Source organism: Paroedura picta, chromosome 4 (genome assembly GCF_049243985.1).
Source record: "Paroedura picta isolate Pp20150507F chromosome 4, Ppicta_v3.0, whole genome shotgun sequence".
In the NCBI taxonomy this organism is placed as follows: domain Eukaryota; kingdom Metazoa; phylum Chordata; class Lepidosauria; order Squamata; family Gekkonidae; genus Paroedura; species Paroedura picta.
Window position 1 is genome coordinate 48,577,069 of NC_135372.1, and position 27,835 is coordinate 48,604,903.

At 42.0% G+C, this 27,835-nt stretch overlaps 1 protein-coding gene and 1 long non-coding RNA gene across 8 annotated transcripts; one reads left to right on the forward strand and one right to left on the reverse strand.

Annotated features, from left to right (window-relative positions):
* Positions 1–4,142: 4,142 nt before the first annotated feature.
* On the reverse strand, positions 4,143–21,287 carry ZBTB41 (zinc finger and BTB domain containing 41). 7 transcript variants are annotated; one of them, XM_077332736.1, is made up of 12 exons: positions 21,077–21,287; positions 20,167–20,232; positions 17,878–19,086; positions 15,572–15,779; positions 14,503–14,572; positions 13,623–13,770; positions 12,415–12,544; positions 11,818–11,913; positions 11,022–11,128; positions 8,646–8,751; positions 7,889–7,977; positions 4,143–6,867 (listed from the first exon to the last, which is right to left on the reverse strand). In XM_077332736.1, the coding sequence occupies exons 3-12, from the start codon at positions 18,989–18,991 to the stop codon at positions 6,209–6,211; spliced, it is 2,727 nt and encodes a 908-aa protein (XP_077188851.1). In that variant the 5' UTR covers positions 18,992–19,086; positions 20,167–20,232; positions 21,077–21,287; the 3' UTR covers positions 4,143–6,208. The 7 variants fall into 7 exon arrangements, with proteins under 7 accessions (XP_077188851.1, XP_077188850.1, XP_077188847.1 ...); XM_077332735.1 differs by lacking the exon at positions 21,077–21,287 and adding an exon at positions 20,844–21,065; XM_077332732.1 differs by lacking the exon at positions 21,077–21,287 and adding an exon at positions 20,734–21,065.
* LOC143835318 (uncharacterized) lies at positions 6,144–8,989 on the forward strand. Its single transcript, XR_013230089.1, has 2 exons — positions 6,144–6,277; positions 8,669–8,989. It is a non-coding gene; the product is annotated as an uncharacterized LOC143835318 (long non-coding RNA).
* Positions 21,288–27,835: the final 6,548 nt, after the last annotated feature.

The following is a 27,835-nucleotide window of genomic DNA, read 5'->3' on the forward strand; positions in this document are numbered from 1 at the left end:
CTGACAGCCTATCCTCGCTCTCCCCAATCGCCACGCGCGGTCGGCGAAGAGCTAACCAATCGTGCTTAAGTCGAGCGTTCCCGGCGTTCCGCCCCGCCTTCTTTTGCCGTGAGGGAACGGTTGCCCAACCCTCCAATCACAGGAGCAGGTTTTATTTAAACGTATACTCGTAGGTAGAGTTCAAAAAGAAGGGGGCTAAAAGGAGCCCAGTGGCTCCTTTACTCTAGCAGTTAAACAGAAATCGAAAAGAAAAAAGAAATGACCACAGGGTAATTCACGGAATAGTACCTCCTATGATGGGTATATCCCGCAGTCCTTTCCCCCTCTAAAGTCCCTGCCTGAACTATTCAGTCACAGTATGATTCCCTCTTTCTAAAAAAGTTCTGCTAAACGATTCCGTTTTACTTAGTCTGCGGAATGACAGAGTGTAGGAGCCTCCCTTACTGCCTCGGGCAGGCTATTCTATGAGGTGGGAGCCACAGAGAGTGCACCTGTTAGGGTGGGTGTTGGGTCTTGCGCTCTAGCAAGAGAGCACCTGCAGAAGCCCATGAACTAGGGAGAACTATTGTGGCCCTGGTAGAACGCCATGTAGGGCTCCTGTGTCTGATAGTCCCTTGGATTGAACCCAGTAGCTCAACCTTTCTCAACTTTTTTACTGTTGGAATATCCCTGAAACATTCTTCAGGCTGCCAGTAACCCCAGAAGAGGTGTGATCCTGCAGGATGTGGTTGAGAAGCATAGGTGTGTACATGCTCACCCAGGGACCCTCCTGTTCCCATCCCCCCCACCACACCCCAGCCCATCCTCGGCCATTTTGGGAGGAGGGTCAACATGACCCTATTTGGTCATGTCACCTGCTAACTATTTAACCATTTTTAAAAATATATAGCATGTCCCATTCAGCTGCTGGTAATAAACCGAGCTGTAGCATTGTGTGTAAACTGGTTGCAGGATTGACAATAATCTGCTCTGTGCCAAGATTTCCGCTCCCCCCCTCAAAAATCATTAGTGTTCTATACCAGCCTGTAGAAGCAATGTAAACAATAGGTTTTGAATATATTAGACCAGAAATGGCATTGTTATTGGCAATAAGGAATAAATTTCTGTATATGTATAGCATATATCATTCTTTAAATCATTAAAGATTTAATGATTTAAATCATCATTCTTTATGATTTAAATACATCATTCTTTAAATTACCCAAAGCTATGAAAAGATTATTATAAATAGGAAAATACTATACTAGAGAATGAAATCTTTTTCATAGCAACTAGGACCATGGTGGAAGCAGAGAACAAAATATCTGGGGGCTCATTTGGGAAGATTCACTGAAGTCAGGCCATTAGTAATGCAAGTTATATATCAGCCAGTCCATAATTATTTGAAAACTCTAGTATCAAGATTTTCTCAGGGCTATACTGGTGAAAGGAAGACAGAATATCTCGCTGGCCTTGACAGTGACGTATTCTAGTCTAGCTTTCTTCCTTCCCATCCCTACCCACTGCCTTTTCAGCAATGCGTAAAGGATCCTGGGCCCTAGTCTACTAGGATATTCCTGAGTTGACAGCATTTAAAATCCTTCATCCACACTCTCAATAGTCTGCCAAGGTCCAAGCAAGTTTATAAAAAGCATTAGACACTCAAGGAGTACACTTCAACTATTTTTCCCCAAAAATTTAATTTACAAAATATTTAAAATATATATATATAAACAGATTTCTACAAATCCGTTTTGAAAGTCAAAATGCGAACTGTTAGACCAATTCATTGTACAGTCAACCTTGTTTGGTCTCTTTCATAGCAAAAAAGATTAAGGCAAAACAACTTTACATGTTCTGTATACACACCAAAGTCACTCATAAAAAGCCTCAGAGGCCTACACTGACGGTAGATTATTAAGAGTTTTAGGATGTACATTGGTTGGTGGAATATCTACTGAGATGTGTTTAAAATATCAACATCTGCAGACCTAACCAAGACACCATTTGCATGCCAGAGCATAGGTACTGAACTTTTTAAAAAATCTCATTACAAAAAACATATGAAGTTATGAAAAAGTCCAACAACTTGAGTCTCTTAACACGCTGTAGCAATATTTATAAATTATAAAGCAAGTGGTGTAGTATCTGCTCTGTGGCCCTTCTATCTATGTTTGCACCCAAAGAGAATTTTAAACACCCACTGTTCGTAGACTTTCGAACATCTTCATGAAATACTTCTAAGGTGGCCCATGCCAGAACAGAGTCAGTTTCCACATCACTCAGCCTGCAAAATGGCTGTCTGATGAAGCTTTACAAATAGCTGAGGAGAGAAGGGAAGTGAAAGGCAAGGGAGAAAGATACACCCAACTGAATGCTGAATTCCGGATAATAGCTAGAAGAGATAAGAATGCCTTCTTAAATTAACAGTGCAAACAAATAGAAGAAAACAATAGAATAGGGAGGACCAGAGATCTCTTCAAGAAAACTGGAAATATGAAGAGAATGTTTCATGCAAAAAATGGTATGATAAAGGACCAAAAATGGTAGGGACCTAACAGAAGCAGAAGAGATTTTAAAAAGGTGGCAACATTATATAGAACAGGGGTAGTCAAACTGCGGCCCTCCAGATGTCCATGGACCACAATTCGCTGGCAGGGGCTTCTGGGAATTGTGGTCCATGGACATCTGGAGGGCCGCAGTTTGACTACCCCTGATATAGAAGAACTATATGAGAGCGAGCTTAACATCCCTGATAACCACAAAGGGGTAGTCAGTGACCTGGAGCCAGACATCCTGGAATGTGAAGTCAAATGGGCCTCAGGAAGTCTGAGCAACAATAAAGCTAGTGGAGGTGACAGCATTCAAAATCTTAAAAGACGATGCAGTAAAAGTGCTACACTCAATATGCCAGCAAATTTGGAAAACTCAACAGTGGCCACCGGATTGGAAAAGATCAGTTTACATTCCAATCCCAGAGAAGGGCAATGCCAAAGAATGTTCAAACTACCGCACCATTGCATGCATTTCTCATACTAGCAAAGTTATGTTCAAAATCCTACAAGGTAGGCTCCAGCAATATGTGGACCGAGAACTTCCAGAACATACGCTGGACCATGGAGAAAGCTAGGGAGTTCCAGAAGAACATTTACTTCTGCTTCATTGACTATGCTAAAGCCTTAGATTGTGTGGAGCACAACAAATTGTGGCAAGTTCTTAAAGAGATGGGAATACCAGAACCGGGCATGGAATCACTGATTGGTTCAAAATTGAGAAAGGAGCTTGGCAAGGCTGTATACTGTCGCCTTGCCTATTTAACTTGTATGCGGAGCACATCATGAGAAAGGCGGGGTTAGATTAGTCACAAATTGGGATCAAGATTGCAGGGAGAAATATCAACAACTTCAGATATACAGATGATACCACTCTAATGATACCACTCTAATGGCAGAAAACGAAGAGGAACTAAAGAGTCTCTTGATGCGGGTGAAGGAGGAGAGTGCAAAAGTTGGCTTGAAACTCAACATCAAGAAAACAAAGATCATGGTATCTGGCCTTCTCAGTTCCTGGCAAATAGATGGGGAAGAAATGGAGGTAAAGGTATCCCCTGTGCAAGCACCGGGTCATGTGTGACCCTTGGGGTGACGCCCTGTAGCGTTTTCATGGCAGACTCAATACAGGGTGGTTTGCCAGTGCCTTCCCCAGTCATTACCATTTACCCCACCAGCAAGCTGGGTACTCATTTTACCGACCTCGGAAGAATGGAAGGCTGCTAGGATTGAACTCCAAGCCTCATGGGCAGAGCTTTCAGACGGCTGCCTTACCACTCTGCGCCACAAGAGGCTCTTTTCTGAGGTAGGTAACCAAAAAGGGTTGCAACCCAAATGACTGGGACCAGTCATTTACTCATAACCTTACCTACTCCCAGGGACGTAGTGAGGATAAAATGGAAGAAAGGAGAAGGATGTAAGCTGCTCTGGGTCCTCGGACAGGGTGTAAATTAAGTACACAAATAAATAAATCTACAAACATTACTACTTAGTGGGATTCAGATGCGGTCTGACCAGGAGAAAGAAGGGTGACAAATAGAAACATTCTGTAAAATTCTCAAGCTCAGCTAATGCAATATCAAAATGCAAGCATAAAAATGGTAAAGGAACAGCAATATTACAGTTATTTTAATATCGTGATTTCTGAGCAACGCATTTTGAAAGGCTCAATCACATTTTCTCGTTTGAAACCTCTGAATAAATATATTACAGTTAAGTGCAGTAGTTGTAACATCAATTGTGTCTGTAAAAAATACATGAATTGTTAATTATGATAAAAATAATCAGCTTCCAGCTCACACGCTTTTTCTCTACTAAACACCTTTACTTTGGGAGAGGGGACAGTGCCATTTATTTTCAACAGTGTCCAAATCAGTTTATAACTGTAACAAGAAAAAGACTCTTCTAAATGACAGTTAGTGCTGTACTGGAATAATATCTAATTGTCTTCCAGTCTTTTGAGTTCAGTGGCACCTTTAAGACCAACAGAGTTTTATTCAAGGCATATGAAAGCTAATACTTTGAATAAAACTTTGTTGGTCTTAAAGGTGACACCATTGGACTCAAAATTTGTTCTGCTGCTTGCTGCAGACCCACTTCAATCTGTCATGCTTCCAGGTCAGCACTGCCATCCTTTCACAAGCAACAAGTTTCTCATTCAGACAAGCCAGAAGCTGCCTTAAATTCAGACTTATTTGTGCTTGTTCCAGCATTTCACTAAATTCTATGTGCTCTCTCTGTCCAACAGCTAAGAGGCATCTTTGGTATATATATTTGGAGACCAGTTCAGATGAAGTATCTTGCATCCCATAGGCCCATTATGCACGGGGGGATAGCGCGCATTCGTGGTGGAATGGCGGCAACTAAAATCACCGATAACGCACGGAGCCGGCTGCAACCGGCCGCAGATTCGGTGCATGCCGCTGAAAAAGCCGCATTAGTGAAACGTGGAAGAAAGCTGAGCTTCCGGGTGACCGGGGCGCAACCAGAAGCGGCGCCAGGGTTGCCGCGTGCATAATCTGTTACTCTGGGTTTTGCCAACGTTGCGTCCTGTCCCGTGCATAAGCGGTTTGCTTCGCTTCTTCCCCCTCCGTGTTTTCCATTTGACCCGAAATCGCTGTTTCGGCGGTCGTGCATAATGGGCCATAGGGTCCCAGTTCTTTGCCAAAGTCACAACAACCCTTAAGGATACACAAAAGCGAGGACATCTGTATGACTGCCCAATACTCATCTTCCAATTCCACAATTAGAACTCTTAAATCTAAACACATGACCAATGAAAGAAAGTGGGGTAATGATGTTAAGAGCTTCCACTTGGATCCTCCTCATATTCATGAATTAAAATGCAGAGTATACCCTGAATATCATACCGGTTCTTTAAAAGAGAACAATTCCCCAAAGACAACTGGAAATCAATCTCATACCTAAGTGGAAAAGATGCTTGGCATTTAGTAAGCAGGTATTTATAATGATTTGCTTAGAAATTGTGGCTATTCACATTGTGAAGCTTTAAACACAATGTGGGTAACCTGTGATTTTACAAGCAGTATGGATTTGGAAGGGGGGGAGAGTATGGTTTACAGCTAATAATTTTGAGTTCATTACTAGATTTAAACAAGCAAGAATCTAGATTAGGTTTACATTACTTTTAAGTGCAATTCTGTACCCACTAAAGCCAACAGCAAAACTCTCACAGAAAACAGAACAAGATAGTAACTGTCCACTTTTTCAAATCCTGACACCAAGATACAAATAATGTTCACAAATTAAACTGCAATTTGTTTGGGCCAAAACAAAACTACAATAAAAAGTTCAGCAGAAGTGGTTTTTGTCCTTAAGTTTCTTAGGATCTTTTGGGTGAGAGAAACATGAATGAGGAATATTAAATGCTAAGACTGAACAGTTACTATTGAAAACGACTAGAAAAGTGATTCAGATTTCTAGAAACCAGTACCTTTTTAAAAAAGATCTGAAGTCTTTAAAATACCTGTAGAGAGAAACTTGATGAACATATTCTGAATATGCAATAAAATGTGGAATGCTCCACCATTTCATTAAAAGCTTGCTTTCCTTTATGCTCAGCACACTCAGAAGCCAGAGGAGGCCCAAGGAAAATATGAACAGGCATGTTTAAGCCTTCTGACAGCTAATAAGACCAGCAGAATACAACAATCCCATGATCATGTATGTTCATTACTAGAAATATTCTGCACGGCTGGAGCTGCATCAAGACCCAGTAGAGTCCCAAGGTATGACGGTTCTCTGGGATCCAAGATTTGGTCAGGTCTGACTGGATGAACAATGTTTGCTGGCTGTGGAGTTAGTGTATATTTTTCTAGAAACGCCAGGTCTGTTGCTCGCTGATAATCAGCTGCAGGGGCCTGTGGAGGAAGAATATTGGGAGGCGGGGGTGTGAGAGAGGTGGCATGCTGTACAAGATCAGATTGAGTGTTCTCATGTATCTGAACTGGTACCAGCGTCACTGGTATACATGAGTCTGAGGGTACATCCTGCAGCATGCTTTTGGTTTCTGCTTGATAAACCTTGGTCTGTTCCATGAATGGTTTAGCCTCGCTCGGAAAAGTCTTGTTATCAGCTGTGTACTGCGTCAGCAGAGAATCTGTTTTTTCTTCTGGCAGAGGGCTTGGTGATTCCTCTGTGGATTTTCCTCCGTGCACATGATCAGTATGATATTTCAGCTTGTCCTTCCGTTTAAAAGTTGCATTGCAATACTGACAATTGAAGGGGCGAGCATCTGAATGAATGACCATGTGTTTAGTTAACGTCTTCTTAATCCTGAAGGACTGGTTGCAAATTTGGCATTTATACGGTTTCTCGCCTGTGATGAAAGGTCAGCATTAACAGAGCAAATCATTTGTTACACAGACTGCAACTAGGTGCTTGTTGAGTTCATTATATATGTAAATACATATTATATATGTAAATATTAGGAGAAGTGATGCTATAAATACCTAGCATACATTTACAAAAAAAAGAAGCAGTCGTTGAGTGCACACACAGTCACCCCCCCCCCCCCAAGGGCATTAAAGTCTAATGACCAAAACCTACTTAGAATCCCTGGCCCTAAAGAGATCAAACTGGCCTCAACCAAAGCCAGGGCTTTTTTGGCCCTGGCTTCAGCCAGGTGGATTGCTCTGCCAAACGAGATCAGAACCCTGTGGGATGTCAGACAGTTCGACAGGGCTTGTAAGATGGAACTGTTCCATCAGGCTTATATGGTTAATAATTCATATCGGGTCTCGTGGACTTCTTCACCTGCCAAACAATATTCCTTAAGAGAGGTCTAATCATGGCCCCCCTTCCCCAGTCCCATTACAGGAATTTTTATGGGCAATGTTAGAGTTAATTTATCTAGCAATTTTCATTTGAATTAGATTTTCTATTGTATTTTAGAATTTTATGTGAATTTAATTGTGTTGTGATCCACCCTGAGTCTGGCAAGAGAGGACAGAACAAAAGTTTTAATATTTAATAACAAAAAATATGTAATTCTCTTGAAATAAGGGTCTATTTAACAGTTCTATCCAGTAATTATGAGAGAACCAGATTTGTAAGCTTGACAAAACATAATCACAAATTTCCCTACAGAGAAAAGAAAAACAGTGGAATACTTATTTTGTATCCACTGTTAACCAAAATTGCCTAAAACCAATACTGTAAAGTCTATTTTACAATGACCAGTTTCCCATATAGTACTACTAGAAAAGGATGCTCACTACATGAAGAATTGCATAGTCAGTGGAAAACACTCAGTGAGCTATCCTAAATAACTGAGAGGAACTATTAAAAAGTTATCCCGCTCAGCAGACAAAGCTTGGTAAATTTTCAGGTGCTTTTACCTGAATGGGTCCTAAAATGCATTTCCAAGCTTGATTTCCCCTTAAAAACTTTCTTGCAGACTTCACACTGATGAAATGTTGCTTTGTATCTGCACAAAAACAAAACAAAACAGAGCAGCATTCAAAGATAAGATGCCACTCTCACCTCTATGGATATGAGAATATTTCCAATGCTTGCATGAAGTTAATCCCTATCTTAACCTTTTCATTTCCCTGTTTTTAAGTCATTTATTGGTAAATGCCTTAGATTATTCTTAACAATTTTAAATATTTTCATGAATAACAGAAATCTAGACAGATTTTTCCCCCACTACAAAAAATTAGGGATTATTTGCAAAAAGTAATATAGCTTAGTCCTTCAGATATAATGAACTAATCCCAGTGTCCTCATCATCATCAAAAATCTTCCAAAAGAAAAAGCATCTTCTACAAAGGCACTACGCTTTGGGGAAGTAGCACAGCTAAGAAACTGTCCAGAACAACTTTCCTTAGTGTTAAAGACAACTCAGTTATATTGTTCCCATGATACATGATAGTTGGCACCAGGATGATCCATTTATCTAGTGTTCAGATTCAGAATTACATCATGAGCAAGAAAGCTGCTGCTAATCTATGTTTTTTTTCCCTGCGTGTGAAAATATGAATTATCCCACTAATGCTCTGACCACACTGCTAAGAATCCATAAGCCTACTTAATAATTGGTAATATATTTTGGCAGCAGGAATTTGTGCTAGTAGTGTCAAAAAATAAACTTACTTTTGCCACACCTTTTCACCTAGATGAACACTTTTATAATGAACGGTGAGGTGATCTCTTCGCCCAAAGCATTTCCCACATTCTTCGCACTGATGTGCCTTTTCCCCTGAGAAAACCAATGCTGGAATCTGAATTATTTTAATAAAATGTAACAAGTGCTGCCAATGGAAATCAAAACAACTGTCTCTAAACTACAGCAAGCAATGAACTCTTCTGTATCTCTACAAATGAACATATACCAAAATGCAGTCTTTACAATTCAAAGGAAACATCTCTAGAACAGAAGTTCCTCCAAACAAAAGAACAACTTATAAATAAAAGTCTGCGTTTTTCTTGTGAAATAACTACCTGCTCTCTTTGGTTACTGCTAGTTCTTCTATGGTTTTGGTTTCTAAGTAGAGAACTCTGAAAACCAGTCTGGCATTACTAGAAAGGCTTTAAAGAACAAAAATTTAACTCCCACATGCAGCTGATAGTATCACATGCCATTAAATTTCCCACTGCTTGATCACAAAAACAGCAAAACTGTCTCAAAACAATAATATTGTGCATTGTTATGAATGGCAATCTGGTGTAAAAAACCTCATCTAAATAATCCCACTCCTTTGTAATTTCTTCAAGGCTGGATTCAGTAACTCCCTACTACTTAAGAGGGGGAGTTTATACATATATATGTTGATCTCACAACCTGAGCTCCCTACCTTTAGTAGAAACAAGTGGCTCATAAATGTACGCATTATAAACTGATGAGCACTGAATGAGATTGAACAGAAGTCTGAGCAGGATATCACCAGTATGCTGGTAACACCTAGCTTCACACCTCTTTAAATAAAGACTCCAGCATCTACCATCTTTGTGATATGGAGGCCTTCATGCACAGGTAGGGGAAAGACTGACACTGAATTCAGACAAGAGAGAGGTGTTGCTACCTCCTAATGCAGAAGGGCTGGGGACGAAATTGAGCTGCCTACTTTGAGTGGGATTAATCTCTCTAACAGGCCTGGTAAGAGTTAGCTCAATTAATTAAAGCCACCCACCTGAAGTCCTGCTGGATTAGGCCAGTGGTCCATCAAGTCCAACATCCTGCCTCACACAGTGGCTAATCGGTTCCTCTGGAAGGCCAGCTAAAGGGCACAGAGGCCTCCTGGAACTGGGATTCAGAGGATGGTAGCCTCTAAACATGGGGCTTCTCCTCATTCACCATGACTAGTAGCCACTGATAGACCTGTATTCTATCAAATCCCTTTTTAAAGCTGTCTATTCCCATAGCCATCACTACATTATCTGGCAGTGAATTTCACGTTTTAATCACTCACTGTATAAAGAACTATTTCCTTTGGTCCATTCTGAATCTACTGCCCATCAGCTTCATTGGATGCCACTGAGTTCTAGTATTTTAGGAGAGGAAGAAAAAGTTCTCTTCATCAACTGTCTCCACCCCATGCATAATTTTATAAACCTCTATCATGTCCCCCCCTAGTAATCTTGTTTCTTAACTGAAATGTCCCAGACTCATCAGTCTTTCCTCATAGGAAGGTGCTCAACCCTCGATCTTCTTGGTTGCCCTCTTCTGTACCTCACAAATAACACATCTGTTTAGAAGTTCCTACACTGGCTGCCCATTTGTTTTAGAGTTCAACTTCAGATGTTGGTCAGCCTTTACACTATGCAAGCCTCTTACCTCAAGGAGCATTTCTCCTCATATGAACCCATGTATTCATTTCACTCATCCCAATAATAATTCATAAGTTCATAATTCACAAGTTTAATTAGTATTTTTCCTTCAGTTGTTATTTAGGATGCTGTGCTCTGTGTAGGTTTTCATAAAGTGTGCCATTTTGGTGGAGGGTCTTTCTTCAAAAACAAGGCACAGGGCTTGTTCTGGGGGGGTAGTAACTGGAAATATTGTATGATGAATTTGATTCCTTCAGGGATTGATTGAAAACCTGGCAGCCATCCACTGAATGGATTTTGTGAAGTTCCTGGTGAATGCATTTCCCCTTATGTATTTATTAAAGTTACCACTTTCAGGCTTTTGCAGTGGCTTTCCCATGTAATGGAACCATCTCACAAAGTCTGATAATAAGGCACCTACCCTACCGTACGTCAGGAAGGTCTACAAAATGAATGCACTCAGGGTCACTGAATTGGTTTGAAGGCTCAGTGTTTTGACTCAGTTGCTATGAAATGTTTAAATATGGTCTAATTCCTTGTTTTGACTTTTTTTTGTAAGTCGCTTTGAGTTTTCTTCAGAAGACAGAATAACACCACTTTAAAGAAATAACCACATAGTAATGACAGACTACAATATGATACAGAACAGCCTTAGATTTACACATTCTCAGGAAGTTTGAATGAGAAAGCTTCATTCCTTACCTGAGTGTATCTTTCTGTGCTTTGTCAAATGGTCATGGCGAATAAATGTCTTTCCACATTCTTCACATTCATACCTTTTGTCATCATGGTGGACTCGTAGATGAAGTCTATATTAATTAGCAGACAATTTTAAATTCTGTATTGGTGTCTGATATTTCTGTATTTGTGATTAGAACTGTAACTAAGAAAGGCTGTAAAATACCAGTGGATAAGATGCTATATTAATTTCTGGCTTATACAACTCACTAGGGCTGATGCTGCTCATAATGATTCGTAAAGGTAAAGGTATCCCCTGTGCAAGCACCGAGTCATGTCTGACCCTTGGGGTGACGCCCTCCAGCGTTTTCATGGCAGACTCAATACAGGGTGGCCTTGCCAGTGCCTTCCCCAGTCATTACCATTTTACCCCCCAGCAAGCTGGGTACTCATTTTACCGACCTCGGAAGGATGGAAGGCTGAGTCAACCTTGAGCCGGCTGCTGGGATTGAACTCCCAGCCTCATGGGCAGAGCTTTCAGACTGCATGTCGGCTGCCTTACCACCCTGCGCTACAAGAGGCTCTTTTAATGATTCTTAGAGTGTTCTTTTAACACTGAGTGTTTTGGTTGACATATGAAAGCAAACAAAAATACCACTTTTTGGTCTGAGATGTTCTAATTTGTAGTCGATTTTTGCTAACCTCAGAAGATGCACATCACAGAAAATATTCCTATACCACAACATTATTTGGATAATAATAACATTAATAATAACATTATTATTATTTTTATTATGAATTATTATTATCGCTTTGTTACCTGTACGAACTACCATGACGAAAACTCTGCCCACAAATACTACACAGATGCGGCTTCTCTCCACTATGGATTCTCAAGTGCTCTTTCAAAGTTGTTCTGGGAAGAAAACAAAGTATTATTAGGAAATCCTTTAACAATGCTTGGCCATTCACAAGAACAAATATTCTTTCAAACCATTTTAAACAGTGTAGGCAGAATTATCAAGTTGAAGCCCTAAAATTGTTACTGTTAAAATTTAGAACTGCTGTATCTTATCATTTTAAGATCAGTTTGGTAACCCCATGGACTATTTTATTATTTTGTTGCAATTTTAAGCCCTATTTCTATATATTTTATACATATTTTATGCCAGTAAAAGGTGACTGACTGACTGATTAGAACTGCTGTAGACAAATTATGTCCCAGAGACCACATACAACACATAGAATCCTGTAAACCAGGAGCCGTATTTTGCCGTCACCTCCCTGACTTCTCAGGCCATACACTGAGATTGCAAAATATACTCTATGTTTGTTACTAAACCTGAGAAATATCAGGCATAAATACAAACATTTTACCTGCTATAGCAAATTAATATGCTCAAAGTATACCACTTGCCTCTCTCTTACTGATTTTCCACAAATAAAACAGGTCCATTTTCTCTTCCCACCATGAGTACATTCAACATGGCGTTTGAGATTTCCTGTGTCATTAAACTGACGGCCGCAAATATCGCATGGAAAAGGTCCTGAGAAGAAGCAAGAGGATAAATTAATTATTGCAAGCAAACAAGCTTATTTTCCCCCAGCTGACCACAATATTTGGGCTACAGAAATATAAGCTTGGAAGAGGAAGACATTACTTGCATTAATCTAGTTTTTTAAAAGAAAAACACAGATCTTACTTTGTGCTTTGACAAGCAGGGTCTGCACTGCTTTATGAAATAATCTGTCATACAGTATTGGCTGTACCTAGTTAAATACTTCTGAGAAGCATACCATCTGGTACACCCCAACCCACAACATGCAAGATGCGGGGCAACAGAAGCAGAGCCAAGGTGACATGGTGCATCTTGAATCAATAACTCTTCTTTTAAACTTGGAAATACGTCAGTTTGACTCCACTGGTCTACTATGACCATTATCCATTCAGATTTTTTGTAAATAAAGAATCTACTTGATACAATGAAGCATGATTATTCATTGTTCTTACAAAAAATAGTCTATTTTCACAAAAGCTCTACTAGCAGCATTTGTACCAGAACAGATAATCTGTCCACTTTCCTCCACATTTAGTTGAAATGGCTGAATCAATCAGTTTTTACACTTTCCATTATGCAAACCGTGCAGAATCTGCCAGGAAAACTGGATACTAAGCAGGTCTGCCTACATATTTCTAGGGAAGCGTTCTTAGGATTGCCGCCTTTGTTCCATGTTCCAAAGGTCTGTGCCACACACCCATTCTGCTCACATTGGATAATGCACTTTCAATGTGCTTTTGCAGCTGGCTCTACCTATGCAACACAGGAAAATCTACTTTGAAAGTGCATTATCTAATGTGCGGAATGGGTCACAGTCTATACAGTGCACAGTACAAAGAGGGACCTTCCTCTCAGATTTGGACTTTGATGAAGATTGAAACAAGTATTGCAGAAGGGGGGGGGGAGAAGCCCAACAAACTATGGAATACATGATGCCCACCAAGTAAGAACAAAAAAAGTAGTCAATATATTACTGAAAATCCAAGAAAACCATATTCTGTGTGTATGTACTGAACAAAAATTTCATATTGAATTGTTTCTAGCAGGATATAACATTTTATCATACCAAGATGGAACTTTTCTTGATGCTTCAGCCTAGCAAAACGAGACTTAAAGTGCTCTTCACAATAGGTACATTTGAAAGGCTTGTTCTGAGTGTGAAGAATCATGTGTTCTTCCAAATGAGGCCTTCGAGTGAATGATTTACTGCAAATCTAAAACAAAACAGCTGGATGTTAACTATAAATGTCCACTGGAATGTATCTTATTAAAGAGAACTAACAGGTGATAAGTAGCATTAGCAAGTAAAGCCAGTGATCCACAGCAATCAATATATTATCTTTCTGACATTGTCCTACACGTTACAGAGTAATTACACAATTGTAGATTACTTTCTTCCCAGTAACGCCCATTTCTGGAAGCTTTTGCAAAATGTTCCACAAAAAGGACAGATCGTCTAGTACAGGGGTAGTCAAACTGCGGCCCTCCAGATGTCCATGGACTACAATTCCCAGGAGCCCCTGCCAGCATGACTACCCCTGATCTAGTATCTCAATTACGACTCTGATAATTTTTATTGATTTTCCTAGTCATGCTACTGAACAAAACCATACCACATAGCAATTTTTACATAAACCTGTTTCAATTTTAAATCTTTGATTTGTGATCCTGCACATAGCTATCAGCTTCAGAAAGACCTAGCATTAACATGGAAACTCTCAAATCGGAAGAGGCACCATTTGTGAATGGAGTAACATTTTTGCCCATGCTCTGGTTCCTAAAAGCTCTGCAGCTCCCCATGCCATGCTATCAGTTCCTCCATCATTCAAAGCAGCTTATTGGACCTCAGCCACAGTACTTCAAAAAACTTTAAACAAAAACTTTTGACAGTAACAAGCAATTTTGAAGTGACAAAACCTTTCTTGTGAAATGAACGGTATGCTTACATCACATTTCCAGCCTTCACTCTTTTTTTTCTTGATGGAGAAAAACTCTTGTGCATTCTCAGGATGGAATCTAGGAGGAAAAATTGAACGAGATAGTAATTCTTAGGACATGTAGCATAGCAAATAAATGCATAACTTAAGCATGGCAGAGCTTCCATTAGTATTAACAGTGACCCTATCTCACCTCCTTGCTACATATAAAGAAAGCAAAATGTGCTGTGATTCATATTCATATCTGAAATATTATACTGTTAAATAAGATGACACAGACCATTGGTTAAGGTTACAGCATCAACCAAATTGCATTCATCCCTTGCAATACCACCTTTTTTCTGAATAGAGTCATCTAAAAGAACACTTTTGCCCAACCGTCAGTTTGAGCTATTCTGTATTCAAGTTCATAATAAGTAATTTTCTACAGAAAATTGGAATTCTCCCCTTCTCCCCACAAACACTATAAATCGATTTAGACTAGAGTAACGATGGACACTCTTGAAATCTGGGGGAAGTACTTCCACATGTTAATGCTATACTGGGATTCGACTGTGTGGTCAAACACTCTTATGTTATCCAAAGCAGCTTCTTGGATCGCAATCACATTATAGAAAAAACTATACACAAAAACTTTAGATAGCAACAAGCAATTTTGAAGTGCCAGAAACTTTGGTCCTCTCTTTGTGGGATTTGAAAGGTAAGAGACAATACAATTTTAAGGCAGCAGCAAAACTTTTACAGTGCCATTATGTTAACTGGCAGAAGAAAGGAAGCATAACTTTTACAGGAAACCTGAAACACTCTATAATAAAGATGAAATCAAGCACTGAATTTCAAGCATATCTATAAATTCCATATATGAACTGCACAACATATATTCATCACATTGCAGTGTACATAGCACCACAGAAAGCAGGAATGTTCATCCACATCCCAATTTCCCAAATTTGTTTTAGCGTACAGCCAGCACCGGTTTCTATTTCACTCGTACCCAGAAATCATTACAGGATGATTTAATACAATAAAACACTGAAACCAAATTACCCACAATGCACCAGGTTTCACCCATACTTGCCTTTTCACATGTTTAAACAAAGTCTTTTTGGTGGCATGCAGTTTGTTGCAGTATGCACATTTGTGTTCTTTTTTATGAAAGTCGATTTCATTATTATGTTTCTTCCTGTGAACTGTTAAGTTGGATTTGGTTGAATAGCGCTGATGACAGATGTCACACTCAAAAGGCTTTTCACCAGTATGCACACGAGCATGGCTCTCATATTTCCCTGCAAAACAAACCACTTGCATTAAATTATTCAACAAGCAGCCGGCAAACCACACTGATAAACACGCTCTGCCATTCGGTCTTGCTCTGCATAATTGACATGTTTTATTACAATTCAGAGTTCTTTTCCAGACATATCACTTTACAGAACATATACAACAAACGTGAATGACAAGAGAGCGAGACATAAGGCTGACTCCTATGGCTATGCAAGTAGAAGTCATTTGTGTAGCAGATCCTTCTCAGCCTTTCCATTTCCTCACATTAGCCCTTTATAAGTCCAGAAAGGACACTGCTGAGGATAAGAGGAACCTCATGGGCAATAAGCTACAATATCGAAGTACACTGTGCACATATAAAGGTAAAGGTATCCCCTGTGCAAGCACCGAGTCATGTCTGACCCTTGGGGTGACGCCCTCTAGTGTTTTCTTGGCAGACTCAATACAGGGTGGTTTGCCAGTGCCTTCCCCAGTCATTATCGTTTACCCCCCCCAGCAAATATAAATAAGAGTAAATGTAAATATATACAAATGAAATAAATATAGGTCAATTACTGAACAAAGAAGTCAAAGCTACCTCCGCTGGTAATCTTGTCATAATCAACAGTGCCACTAGAGCAGCCTTTTTCAACTTTTTAATGGTTGAAAAACCCAAAATATCCTTTAGGCTTTGAGAAACCCCAGATGTAGCACGATCTTGCAGAATATGGTTGGGAAGCATAGCTGTGTACACACCTACCCATGGTCCCTCACTTTCCCATCCCGTCCAGCCCCATCACCGGCCATTTTGGGGCAGGGTTGGGTGGGTTTGACATGACCATATATGGTCATATCACCCCCAAAATATAATCTTACATATTACTTTTGCCTTAATGATAGGCGCTCAAGGATTGGGATGTTGCTCATTCATGTGGCAGAGCTCTTACAACTTGCACCCAAATAAGCCCAAGATATGAACTTTTCCATAGGGAAGATGGTTACATAGTCCTAAGAATGAATGACTGCAGCAGCTGCTTTCAGCCATGTAAGAGGAAGCAGTCATAGAGCGGATCCAGCAGAAAGGAACTTCGTAAAGTAAATGTTTGCCAACCTTCCCTAGGCACTCAGTTATTTTTCTCAAAACCCCTTTTTGAGGATTGGAAGAGTCTCACAAACAAAACACACCACAATACAAGGGGGGGAATCAGATAAAATAACCTTGTCCTCCACTGCCCCAAGACTCTGTTGAAAGTGTGTGTTTTGTAAGATTTCCTTTTGGAACTGCAGCACATGGTACTGTGGTGCATTTTGTTTACAAGGCTCTCCTGACTCACAAAGAGGATTTCCAAGACAAACAGTGGACTACTCTGACAACTCCTCCCACAAGCTTTTCCAGTGGCTGTAATCCCAGATGCCCAGCTCCCAATTTGGCAGTTCCAAGTCATGCTGAGAGACTGATGTCACTCTCACATGTACCGAGAGATGATTGCACTTAAGCTGCAAATGACTTCAACCAGACTTTGAAGGAGACTACCCCTTACTTTCTTTCCTCTTCAACCCTTTTAATGTGTTCATGTCTCTCTCCTCCTTCCTCCCACCCAAAACCCTGCAGCAACACCAGAAAATCTTTGACAAAGTAGCCAAAGACTAATATTTATAATGTTCACATGCTGACATAAATGAGTAAAACTTTAATAACACGTCTACCGTCTCTGAATGCAGAACGCGCATTCTCTCCCTCTATGTCCTGTTTAAATGCAATAATTTAAAGTCATAAAATCTAATTTAAGTTGTTGCATACCGTTGCTAGGTAAAAACCTGATAATAGGATTTAATAACCACAGAAGAAGAATCATGTCTCTGCAAGGTTCCAGATTCATTAGTCCGCATTTGGTAGTAATGCTTGCAGTCTGTATTGTTACACTTACATGTGAGTTACAATACAGGACCTCCTTTTGCAGAGAGTAATGTAACCATTTCTTCATGGGTACAAAATGCCATGGTGGGAGCACAATTATTCCCCCATGCACAAAGGAAGAAATATCAGGCCAAGCACAACTATTCGTCTGTTTACTAACTGAACATTGGACTGTAAGGGAAAGGAAAAATATCCCCTCTTACCTGCTCGATCAAAAGTTTTATCACACTTAGGACACTGTAAACATTTTTTGCTACTGTTCTGCACGATTACTGGAATATATGTTGACAGAGTGCTTTCAGGAGCATTTTCTGACAGGCTATCTGGTTCCTGACCATCTTCTTCTTCATGCTCAGTTTGCTCTTCAGACTCTGTATCATCTTCAGACGTGTCTTCCTCCTTCCTGCCATCAGTATTATACTCGCTCCCGCTATCTTCAGACTCACTGTTTTCCTTGCTGGGAGCATCTTTATCAAGATAGCTATCAGAAGCGTCCTCACTTTCATTGTCACTCTGCTCAAACTTAGCTGGACACTTGCGATTTCGCATTGACCTTCGTGTCGAAATATCTGCTCTCTCAACCATTTTTAGGCCATCTTCTTTTTCTCGGGTAAGGGATTTGTGGGCTCTGGACAAATGATTTTCTAAGGATTTCTTGTAACAGAAATTTCGATTACACAAAGCACACTGGTGATTGTTTGCAACTTTATGAGTCAATTCACTGGATGTTTGTACCCGTGAGGGGCTCTCAGTTCTCTCCTCAGACTGGGAATTAGAAACATTTTCACCATTTAGCAGCTTAACCGCATCAATAATATCTAAAAACTTGGCTGCCTCTAAAACTAAGGGGATTTCCTTTTGATACACAAAAAACTCTGACGTGTACAGAAACTCAAGGAGGTGACGGAATACTGAATGAGTTACGTGATCCAAGGTAATGACATCTGTTCTTGGATTTTTGCTCAAGTAAGCATGAAAATAGCTACTTCCAACAGCAACGACTACTTTGTGGGCACTAAATTCTTTTCCTTCGACAATTATGAGAAGATCACAAAAAGATGACTGTTTCTGTCGATCATCATTTAAGTACTTGAGAAGATTTCTGTTATACTGCAGGGAACTCAAAATCTCTCTTTGATCTTGAGATGGAGGGAGTTCTTTGGAACGTGCAAGTTCATCTGCAGCAGCAACCCCTGCAGAATCAACAATAGCTTTTTGTTCCGAGTCTGTTACAAGAATCTTATTTGAAGAGTCCTTCTGGTGATCACAGCATATTTTGGCATCTAGATTTGAAGTGAACTTTCTTCTTTTCTTCATTGCAGTTGTGCCACTTTAAAATCAGGAACTTCATATGTAATTAAAAGACTTTTAAGTGGAAAGTTGCTTCAGCTCTTGATGCTAGAAGTTACGATCTGCAGTAGAACAAACACATTTCTGTTTGGAGTATAATGACTGAATTGCTTGTCAACAGTTGATAACATTTGCACGAAAACCCAGTACCAGTTCTAAAGACCAAAATGATAATGTGTTTTCCATTTGAAATATTTAGTGATTAAATTAACATAAACAAGTAAATGTACATAGTCAGCACATCCAATGCTTTTAATCATGCTTTTACATTTTCATTAAAAGTCAGAATACCATACGTTTATGCAGATATGGACTTTTGTTCTTTCATTAAGATAAAAATGTATTGCATATTATCACAGATACAGGGAAAAAAGCAGCAATAAAAATAACACCCAGAGAACACAGATAATCACTGCAGGCCTTGATATTTTAATACCAAACAAGAGCATCCATTTCACAAGCAGAAAATTCTAGTTTCAATACTTGATACACTTTGTAAGGCAGTTTTGTGTGTATTGAAAAGGAAGTTTTCCACATATTGTCTGAGATTTGGAATCTTTTCTTCCATTTTTATTACCCCAACTACATTTATAAAATCTGTCTATGCACTCACTGATTTCTTTTATGCAGAAGCTGAAACAAAAAGGTTTTTGCTGGCAGAAAACCTACTTTCAGCATCTAGTCCACAATACTAAAACACACTTACTAGGAACTTATTGCATAGGTCCCCTATGTGGTGCCTATGGGTGCCATGGTACCTGACAACACCTTTCGTGGTGCTGCACAGTGTTTTTCTAAAGTGGTGGGGCTAGGTGGGGATTTTGCTCAATAAGGCTTCTGACTGGCTGCACGTTTTTTGAAACATTGCCTTGGCAGTGGTTGCCACCATGGAAAAGATCTTCACTACATGCCTGCAGGTGCCTCCAATAGTAGCCACTTTGTAGTTGGACCCACCACCCTGTAGGTCAGAATCCCCAAAATGCCCACAGGCTCAAAACGTTTGGACACCTCTGCTCTGTTGACATCAATGAGGCTTACAGCTCATTCCCAAGTATGCCGAGACTTGCAACCTCCTATCCAACTATCATGCTTAGAGTCCAGCCTCAAAGCTGCGCAGAGAGGCACTGTAGTGCAATGCTTACTGTCAAACTGGAATCAGGGAGACCAGGGTTCCAATTCCCACTTTGCCAGAAAACTTGCAGGGTGCCCTTGTTGGAGCAAAAATATATTAGATGAACAAGTCTAATGAGGTGAAAGTGTAAAAATAAAAATTTGTTTTAAAGCATTAGAACCTGTTTCAACTAGGAGGCCCAGCAAGCAAGAACTTATCAGTGTGGAGTCGCACAAAACAAGAACATAATCCCAAACTGGGTATTTAGCTTGAACATGAACCATGTTAACACACTAGTGCAGCATGTGCAGATGAGTTAGCCCAGTTTGATTATCATGCCAACAATATATCACACCCACAGGTAAGTTATTCCCATCTGTGCCATGTTTAAAGCTCACATTACAAGGCTGAAAAGTGCCAGGGAGCATAAAAACCCGCACCACTTCCAACTGGAGGTAAAGTATCTTACTTCGCTCAAGATGTATTACTTGTCTGTCTGCAAGTTAAAGCCCATGGGAGTGTTCAAAGGGACGAAGTTCCCCCACCTGCAACCTAAAGTGGTAAACCACACTCTTGATCCCACATGCACAATACGCACCCTCGCCTGCCTGGCATCTAAGGACAGAGAGGCAGTAAAGGAAGCGGGCAGGCAGGCAAGCGGATCCCTCGGAATGGGGGGGAAATAAGACCACATCGCACAGCCCTCACCGCGCTCTTCCCCTTCTCCTATCCTCGCAGGCATCATCAGGGCCTCCCGCCCCTCGGAAACCCCCCTGAACTCGCACAGGGCGGGCCGGGGGAGGAGTTTCTCCTCGGACGCCCCACGAGCGGCTAAAAGCGCGTGCACGCGCCCCCTCGCTCCGGCAACGGGCCGAGGAAGCCGGGGTCTTTAAGGGAAAGCAAGACACCCTCCCCCAGGGCGCCTCCCCTCCCGCGCACACCTCTTTGCCTTTTTCCCCCGCCAGCACTTCCGGGTTCCGGCGCTGGGCCCGCCGACGTCAGCGCCCGAGTCGGGAGAAAGTGGGCCATGTTTACCGCTCGAGACCGACGCACGTGGACGGACGGAAGCGACAGGGCGGTTGTCAAGGGCCGGCCGCGGCGGCGCCGGAGAGTTAGAGCTGCGCTTCCGGTTCCCGTTCGAACGCGTCGGAGCGAGCCGATGAAAGGAATAGGGTAACGCGCCGGCCATAGAGGTAAGAGCGGGCAGGGCCGCTCACTTCCGGGTGCCATGCGATTCGTCCATGTGCGCGGGAACCAGCCCCACTCAGGTTGCCGCCCCCGTGTCCGTGTCTTCCCGATCCGCGCTGCCCTTGCTGGCGGCCCCACGGCTCACTGTTTTGCTTGCTGGGAGCATCTTTATCAAGATAGCTATCAGAAGCGTCCTCACTTTCATTGTCACTCTGCTCAAACTTAACTGGACACTTGCGATTTCGCATTGACCTTCGTGTCGAAAAATCTGCTCTCTCAACCATTTTTAGGCCATCTTCTTTTTCTCGGGTAAGGGATTTGTGGGCTCTGGACAAATGATTTTCTAAGGATTTCTTGTAACAGAAATTTCGATTGCACAAAGCACACTGGTGATTGTTTGCAACTTTATGTGTCAATTCACTGGATGTTTGTACCCGTGAGGGGCTCTCAGTTCTCTCCTCAGACTGGGAATTAGAAACATTTTCACCATTTAGCAGCTTAACCGCATCAATAATATCTAAAAACTTGGCTGCCTCTAAAACTAAGGGGATTTCCTTTTGATACACAAAAAACTCTGACGTTAGAGCCGTGCTTCCGGTTCCCGTTTGAACGCGTTGGAGCGAGCCGAGGAAAGGAATAGGGTAACGCGCCAGCCATAGAGGTAAGAGCGGGCGGGGCCGCTCACTTAATGTGATGGAGCCCGCCTTATAAAGCAGCCATTTACTCCAAGGGCTCTGCTCCGTGTCGCCTGGCGATGAGCTTGCAAAACCGGGGGTTCCCCAAGTCCCACCTGGGGTTTGGTGTCCCGATGGCCAGCCCGGTGAAACATAGAATCCAAGAGGAGCATTGCTCTGCTGCTGGGTAAAGAGCCAGATTTGCCCCTGAAGGGTGAAGAAACCGGAGCACTTTGCCTTGGTGCAGTGGCCCCCTTGCTGCCCGTTCTCCCTAGAAACCCGTTAGAAGAGGCTGAAGCCATTGTCGAAGGGGGGCGGGACGCCGGGTAGACCACCCACGCCCGCCCTCGTTCCCTGCCTAGGCAGCCGCCCCATCTCCAGCAGCCATGGGGCCGGTGGGCTCGGCGAAGAAGGGACGCTTGACAATTTTACTGAGGCTCACTACCCTAACACTCTCTGACTCTGGTCACTATGGTAATGTTTAAACATCCCTTCAAAATAAGATACAGACACGCCACAACAATGAACATAAGGAACATTTTATTTTCATGGAAATTTTAACTCATGACAATGACAAATCAGTGGGAACCCTGAGCTTGCCTCTGCAACGAGATAGTCCCATGTGCGCCTGCCGGATCGTGGATGAAGTAAAGGGCCGGGGGGGGGGGAAGAAGGCGTCCTTCGCGGCCCACCTCCAGTTAGTCGACGGACCACATGTGGTCCGCAGCCCACAGGATGGGGATCGCCATCTTAAGGCTCCTTGTATATTTTCCAGATCCAAGTTTGTTTAGTTGTTGTTGTTGTTGTTTTTTGGGGGGGGAGGGTCCTTTCCATTGTCCTGGCTTTGACATGTGATTTGATACTAGATTTGGGGGACATGATTGGGGGGAAAAATGAGAGAATTCATGTAGCTCCGGTTTCTTACTTCTTTAAAATACATTTCTGTGCACACTATTCTAGATTCTCAAGTGGCAAACATTGAAACATTTCAAGTATTAAAAAGCTTTCTTTAGAACAGTATTTGTGTGTGTGTGTGTAATGCTTTTGCTTAAATAATATAATGTAAACACAGGATTGTGCAATGGAGCTTCTGGGGCAGGAGAGCCAAACACAGTTATTCATAGGGGAACACATTAAACTCTAAATTGTCTCTGGTTTGGAAATCCTCCCTCCTTGTCCTCACTGCCTTTAGCGAAGTACTGGCACTCTTGACACTTCAAAAGCATCAACTGCCCATTTGACATCAGTCTGAATTCTGTCACTCTCAGCTTCCTTTCTGGGAACCGAGGAACCGGAGGAGAAGGAAACAGGAAGCCAATCAAGGTTACCGTGCAGTCAGTTTGTGGGTTTTGCTCCCTCCTGCAGACTGGCGTGTATGTGTGTTAGCCGGGGCCCTGCAGCTATAGGGTGAGTCAAAGCAAGACAGGCAGGAAGGGAAGGACACTTCTGGTCAAGACAAGTTGAGTGACAGGCCCAATAACTAGAAGCCAGAGGCAGAGGACAGAGAGGGTTGGCAATGGCAGGAACTGCACCAGGGTCCAAGGGAGCCCTCAGAAGGGACAGTGGCAAGGGAAGCTTGGCTGAGGTGAGTGAGTGGCCATGAGCTGGAAAAACAGGGTGGAGGCCCTTGCCCCTCAGCACCCAGTCTTGCCTAGGCCTGATGGTCAGAATCACCGGTAACCTGGGTGAGGTTCTCCATACCTCATGAGAGCCACCTCCCACCCCGTCTTGGTGGTGGCACCTCATCAGTGAGCGACTCTCTCTGCCCTGCTCCCTGTTGGTCCAGAGCAACAGGGGAAAGTCTCTTCCCCCCCCCCCCATGTTGCCACTCTGCCCTTGCCGTATCCAGTTTGTCTAAACATGCTTTCCTGCCTTGCTCTGCTCACATGTGCAAGAGGATTCTTACAGAAGTTGGGGCACTTTAAATATTATATCTAAGCGGTTAAGCATTTCGGTCACCAGCATTTCATGCAACAGGTGAGCTGGTGGGTCTCAGCATAGGAGGTTCACTTACAATGTGTAAGACCGTTGACCTGTCGGGTTTGATGTTGCCTATCAGACTGGCAGTGGCGCTACCGCCTTTCAGGCAGAGGCCTTTCACATTGCTCACTGCCGGATTCTTTTAAGTGGAATTGTTGAGGCTGAACCCGGGACCTTTTGCTGCCGAGAGCCACAGCTCTGCCCCTTACATACAGTTTTGAACTATCTGTACCAGCCTTTCTCAACTTTTTCTACTGTTGAGAAACCCCTGAAACATTCTTCAGGCTTTGAGAAACCCCAGAAGTCTCACAATCATACAGAATATGAAAATCGTCCCCTGATTTGTCCAGCCCACGGGGATGTCGGTATTCTCACCATTGTCTGACTGTTCTATCATATTGTTCTATTGTTATTTACTGTACTGTTACTAAGGACAGTATATAAATATAATAAACAATTTTTTAAAAATCTAGCAACAAGCGGATTCTCACCCGTTATGTGGAAACACAGTCCACATAATGGGTGGGGCGGTGGCCGGCCAGGGCTGGAGGTCAGCCCCACTTGCCATGTCACCACCACCAGGCTCTGGCCTGTTTTGAAGGCTGTATTTCGCTGTTGTGACACAGTTTACTAATTTAACAGAATTAACTTTATTTTCCCACTTGGAATATAAGTGGGACACCAAGTGTCTGAGGAAGAGTGCTTGCACTCGAAAGCTCACGCCTTGAATAAATCTTTGTTGGTCTTAAAGGTGCCACTGGACTCTATTTTTGTTTTGTTGTGCTGCTTCAGACCAACACGGCTACCCACTTGAATCTATCCTTTGGGGGGAGAGTTATGTTGGATCCTTGCCCCTGACACTTTCATTTTCTACCTGGGGAATATCTCTTGATGAAAGTGTTTTATCAGCTAACTCCCCTGCCCCCCCCCCGGCAACCTCAAGTGGCACAGCCACTTTTTCGCTTTGATTTGCCAAATGAGCATGACGTGCGAAAAGTTGAGTTAGTGCTCTTATTTGAGGCTTCAGTGCATCCATCTTCATAGCCAGTCTGTATGACAGCTTTGCAAGGGAAATTGAGATTAGTATTCCCATATTACATACCTGGCACTTAGACTGAAAAAGGACAGTTAACTTAAAGACACCTCACTGGTTTATATTAAGTAATACATTTGAAACAGAGCCTATTTGGCTTTCATTCTCACCTAACTAGACAGGTCATATGTGCGTATGTGTGTGTTAAATGCTGTCCAGTTGGTTCTGACTTATGGCAACTCTATGAATTAACATCCTATCTTTAGCAGCCTTGCTCAGGTCTTGTAGACTGAGCCCTGTGCTTCCCCTATGGAGACAATCCATCTCATGTTGGGTCTTCCTTCCTTCCCCTCATTCTAGCATTATTGTCTTTTTCCAGTGACCTGTCATCTTATAATGTGACCAAGCATGATAGCATCAGTTTGGTTATTTTAGCTCCTAGGAGAAATTCAGGCTTGGCTTGACCTAGAACCCATTCATTTGTCTTTTTGGGTGGTCCCTGGTATCTGTAAAACTCTCCTTTGACACCCCTTTTCAAGGGAATCAACTTTTTTCCTGTCAGCTTTCTTCATTGTCCAGCTTTCACACATAGCAATGGGAAAGATGAGTCCATTTGCATTTCTTGCCAATAAGAAGAATATTTAGGCTTCCAGGAGTCTTGTTACAGGCAAGAAATACAAAAGATCTCATATATAAGCTAAAATTCTCACACCTTAATATACCCCTATATTTGGATAATCTCCACCAGCACATATGCGCATGCATATTCTGCTAACAAAAGGGCTGCTTTGTATATGGCTAACAATCTGTCTTTCTTTGGGGGTGATATCCTTCCCATCGACTCTCCTTAGAAGTATCTCTTGATAGGCTCTTTGCCTGTCACTGAAAAATAAATCAGATTATGTATAGCCTTCCTTTTTGACAAGTTCTTGCTCTCTTTTTTCTAGTCTTTCATTGGATTATGTGTATTATTGATAATAGGTCACTCCATTAGGCATCCCATTAGGTGTCCCATTAGGTACGAGCACCTTAGAGTCCCAGCAAGGTTTTTGGGGTATGAGCTTTCATGAGTCAAAACTCCCTTCTTATTCTACTGCAGACCAACATGGCCCCCTCTGAAATTATCCATATGGCCAGTGTTACTGAAGATCAGATTGACCTGTGAATGCGAGAGTGTGAGATTGTTATAGGCAGCATCTGCACACATAGCAAGATGACCTGTAGGCCTGGTTCAGACACGCATGTCCATCACTTGCTAATATGTGTGAATCCACCACTGCAGATAGAATTTTCATCTGAATAAAGGTATTACAAATAATTTGTTTTTAAAAACACTATTAGTTCAAAGCCCTTCCTGGTTCCAAATGGCCCAGGGAACCTAAAAATTCGGCATTAGATTGTTGTTTTCCTTGTGTTTAAAAACTGTTCTGTGGGCTATGTGTCCACTAGGGGGAGCAATTTATCAGTGAATCAAAATGTTTCTGCCGTTCTGTTAATTACTATGTCACTATACCTCACCTAACTAATTTTTGGTGGCGGCATGATAGCAATTACCAAGCATGTGTTCTCCACGATAGTGTCTTCTAATACAATTAATGATAGAAATATTTTTTGATTTTAAAATGAAAGGATTCAAATGGAAATTTGTTGACTAAAAAAAAGTGTCTTACAGTGAAGCAGACTCTTGGAGCACGGATTATCAGACGGTGCTGTTTTCATTCATCCAGCTTCTTTCTGCATTTAAAAAAAGTTGCAAAAATTGGATTGTTGTGTAAGATGTATGTGAAAACATGGAACATAAAAACACCTCTCTTGTATTGCATTAAGTTTTCATGACATTTTCAGACAATGGGTTTATGATCGCTAAAGTATGATACATACACTTGTCATTCTAATGCACCTAATTGTCTTTGGGACACAGCCTAGATTAGGGGTAGTCAACCTGTGGCCCTCCAGATGTTCATGGACTACAATTCCCATGAGCCCCTGCCAGCGTTTGCTGGCAGGGGCTCATGGGAATTGTAGTCCATGAACATCTGGAGGGCCAAAGTTTGACTACACCTGGCCTAGATAGTGGTACCTCCATTTGTTCTATGCCCTGTTCTGTCAGTCTTTATGTGGAGATCGATCTTTTCTCTCATAAAATCAACTAATTCTCGTGCTTCTGGTTGCAAAAATTGTCATTTTCCCCCATGGTATTTTGTTTTTACCAATTTTCAATTTTTAAAATGGCAAATTAGGCTTATGTCAAATTAAAGATCTCAGCAAGACAAAACCGTTGGTTTTTAAAGTTTTGAAAGTGTCCCCAAAATATCAGAGAGATCGCGATGCAACACTGGAGCTTGAAGCTTGCTGCCTGCAGCCATACCCTGTGGAGGAGGGCTCGCTAGAGAAATGTGCCACTTGTGTTCAGCCTCCTGGATGTCTCTGCGTATTTTAAAGATTTTCCCTATGGCTGCTACATAAGCTGTTTCACATCAGCCATCAATGGGTCTGGAGTATTACTTTGACTTCTGCTGCAGTATGGGAATATCTGAGGGTGGGTCGACATGTTATGTGAAGCTCGGTGATCCTCCTCCAACCTTGTTAGTTCTGTGATTTTAGGGGAAGGATGCGCCTGGAGGTGAGGGGGATAGGGTGCCAAGATCCTCCTGGTAACCTGTTGGGGATGGATAGGACTGCCAGATCCAGATTGGAAAACGCCAGGAGATTTGGGGACTGAGCCTGGGAAAGACAGGAACATCAGTGGGCTTGGAGGTGGGTGGGTACAGAACAGAGCAAAGGGAAAGCATTAATTCTCTTTTCCCTCGTTCTACTGGCCATTA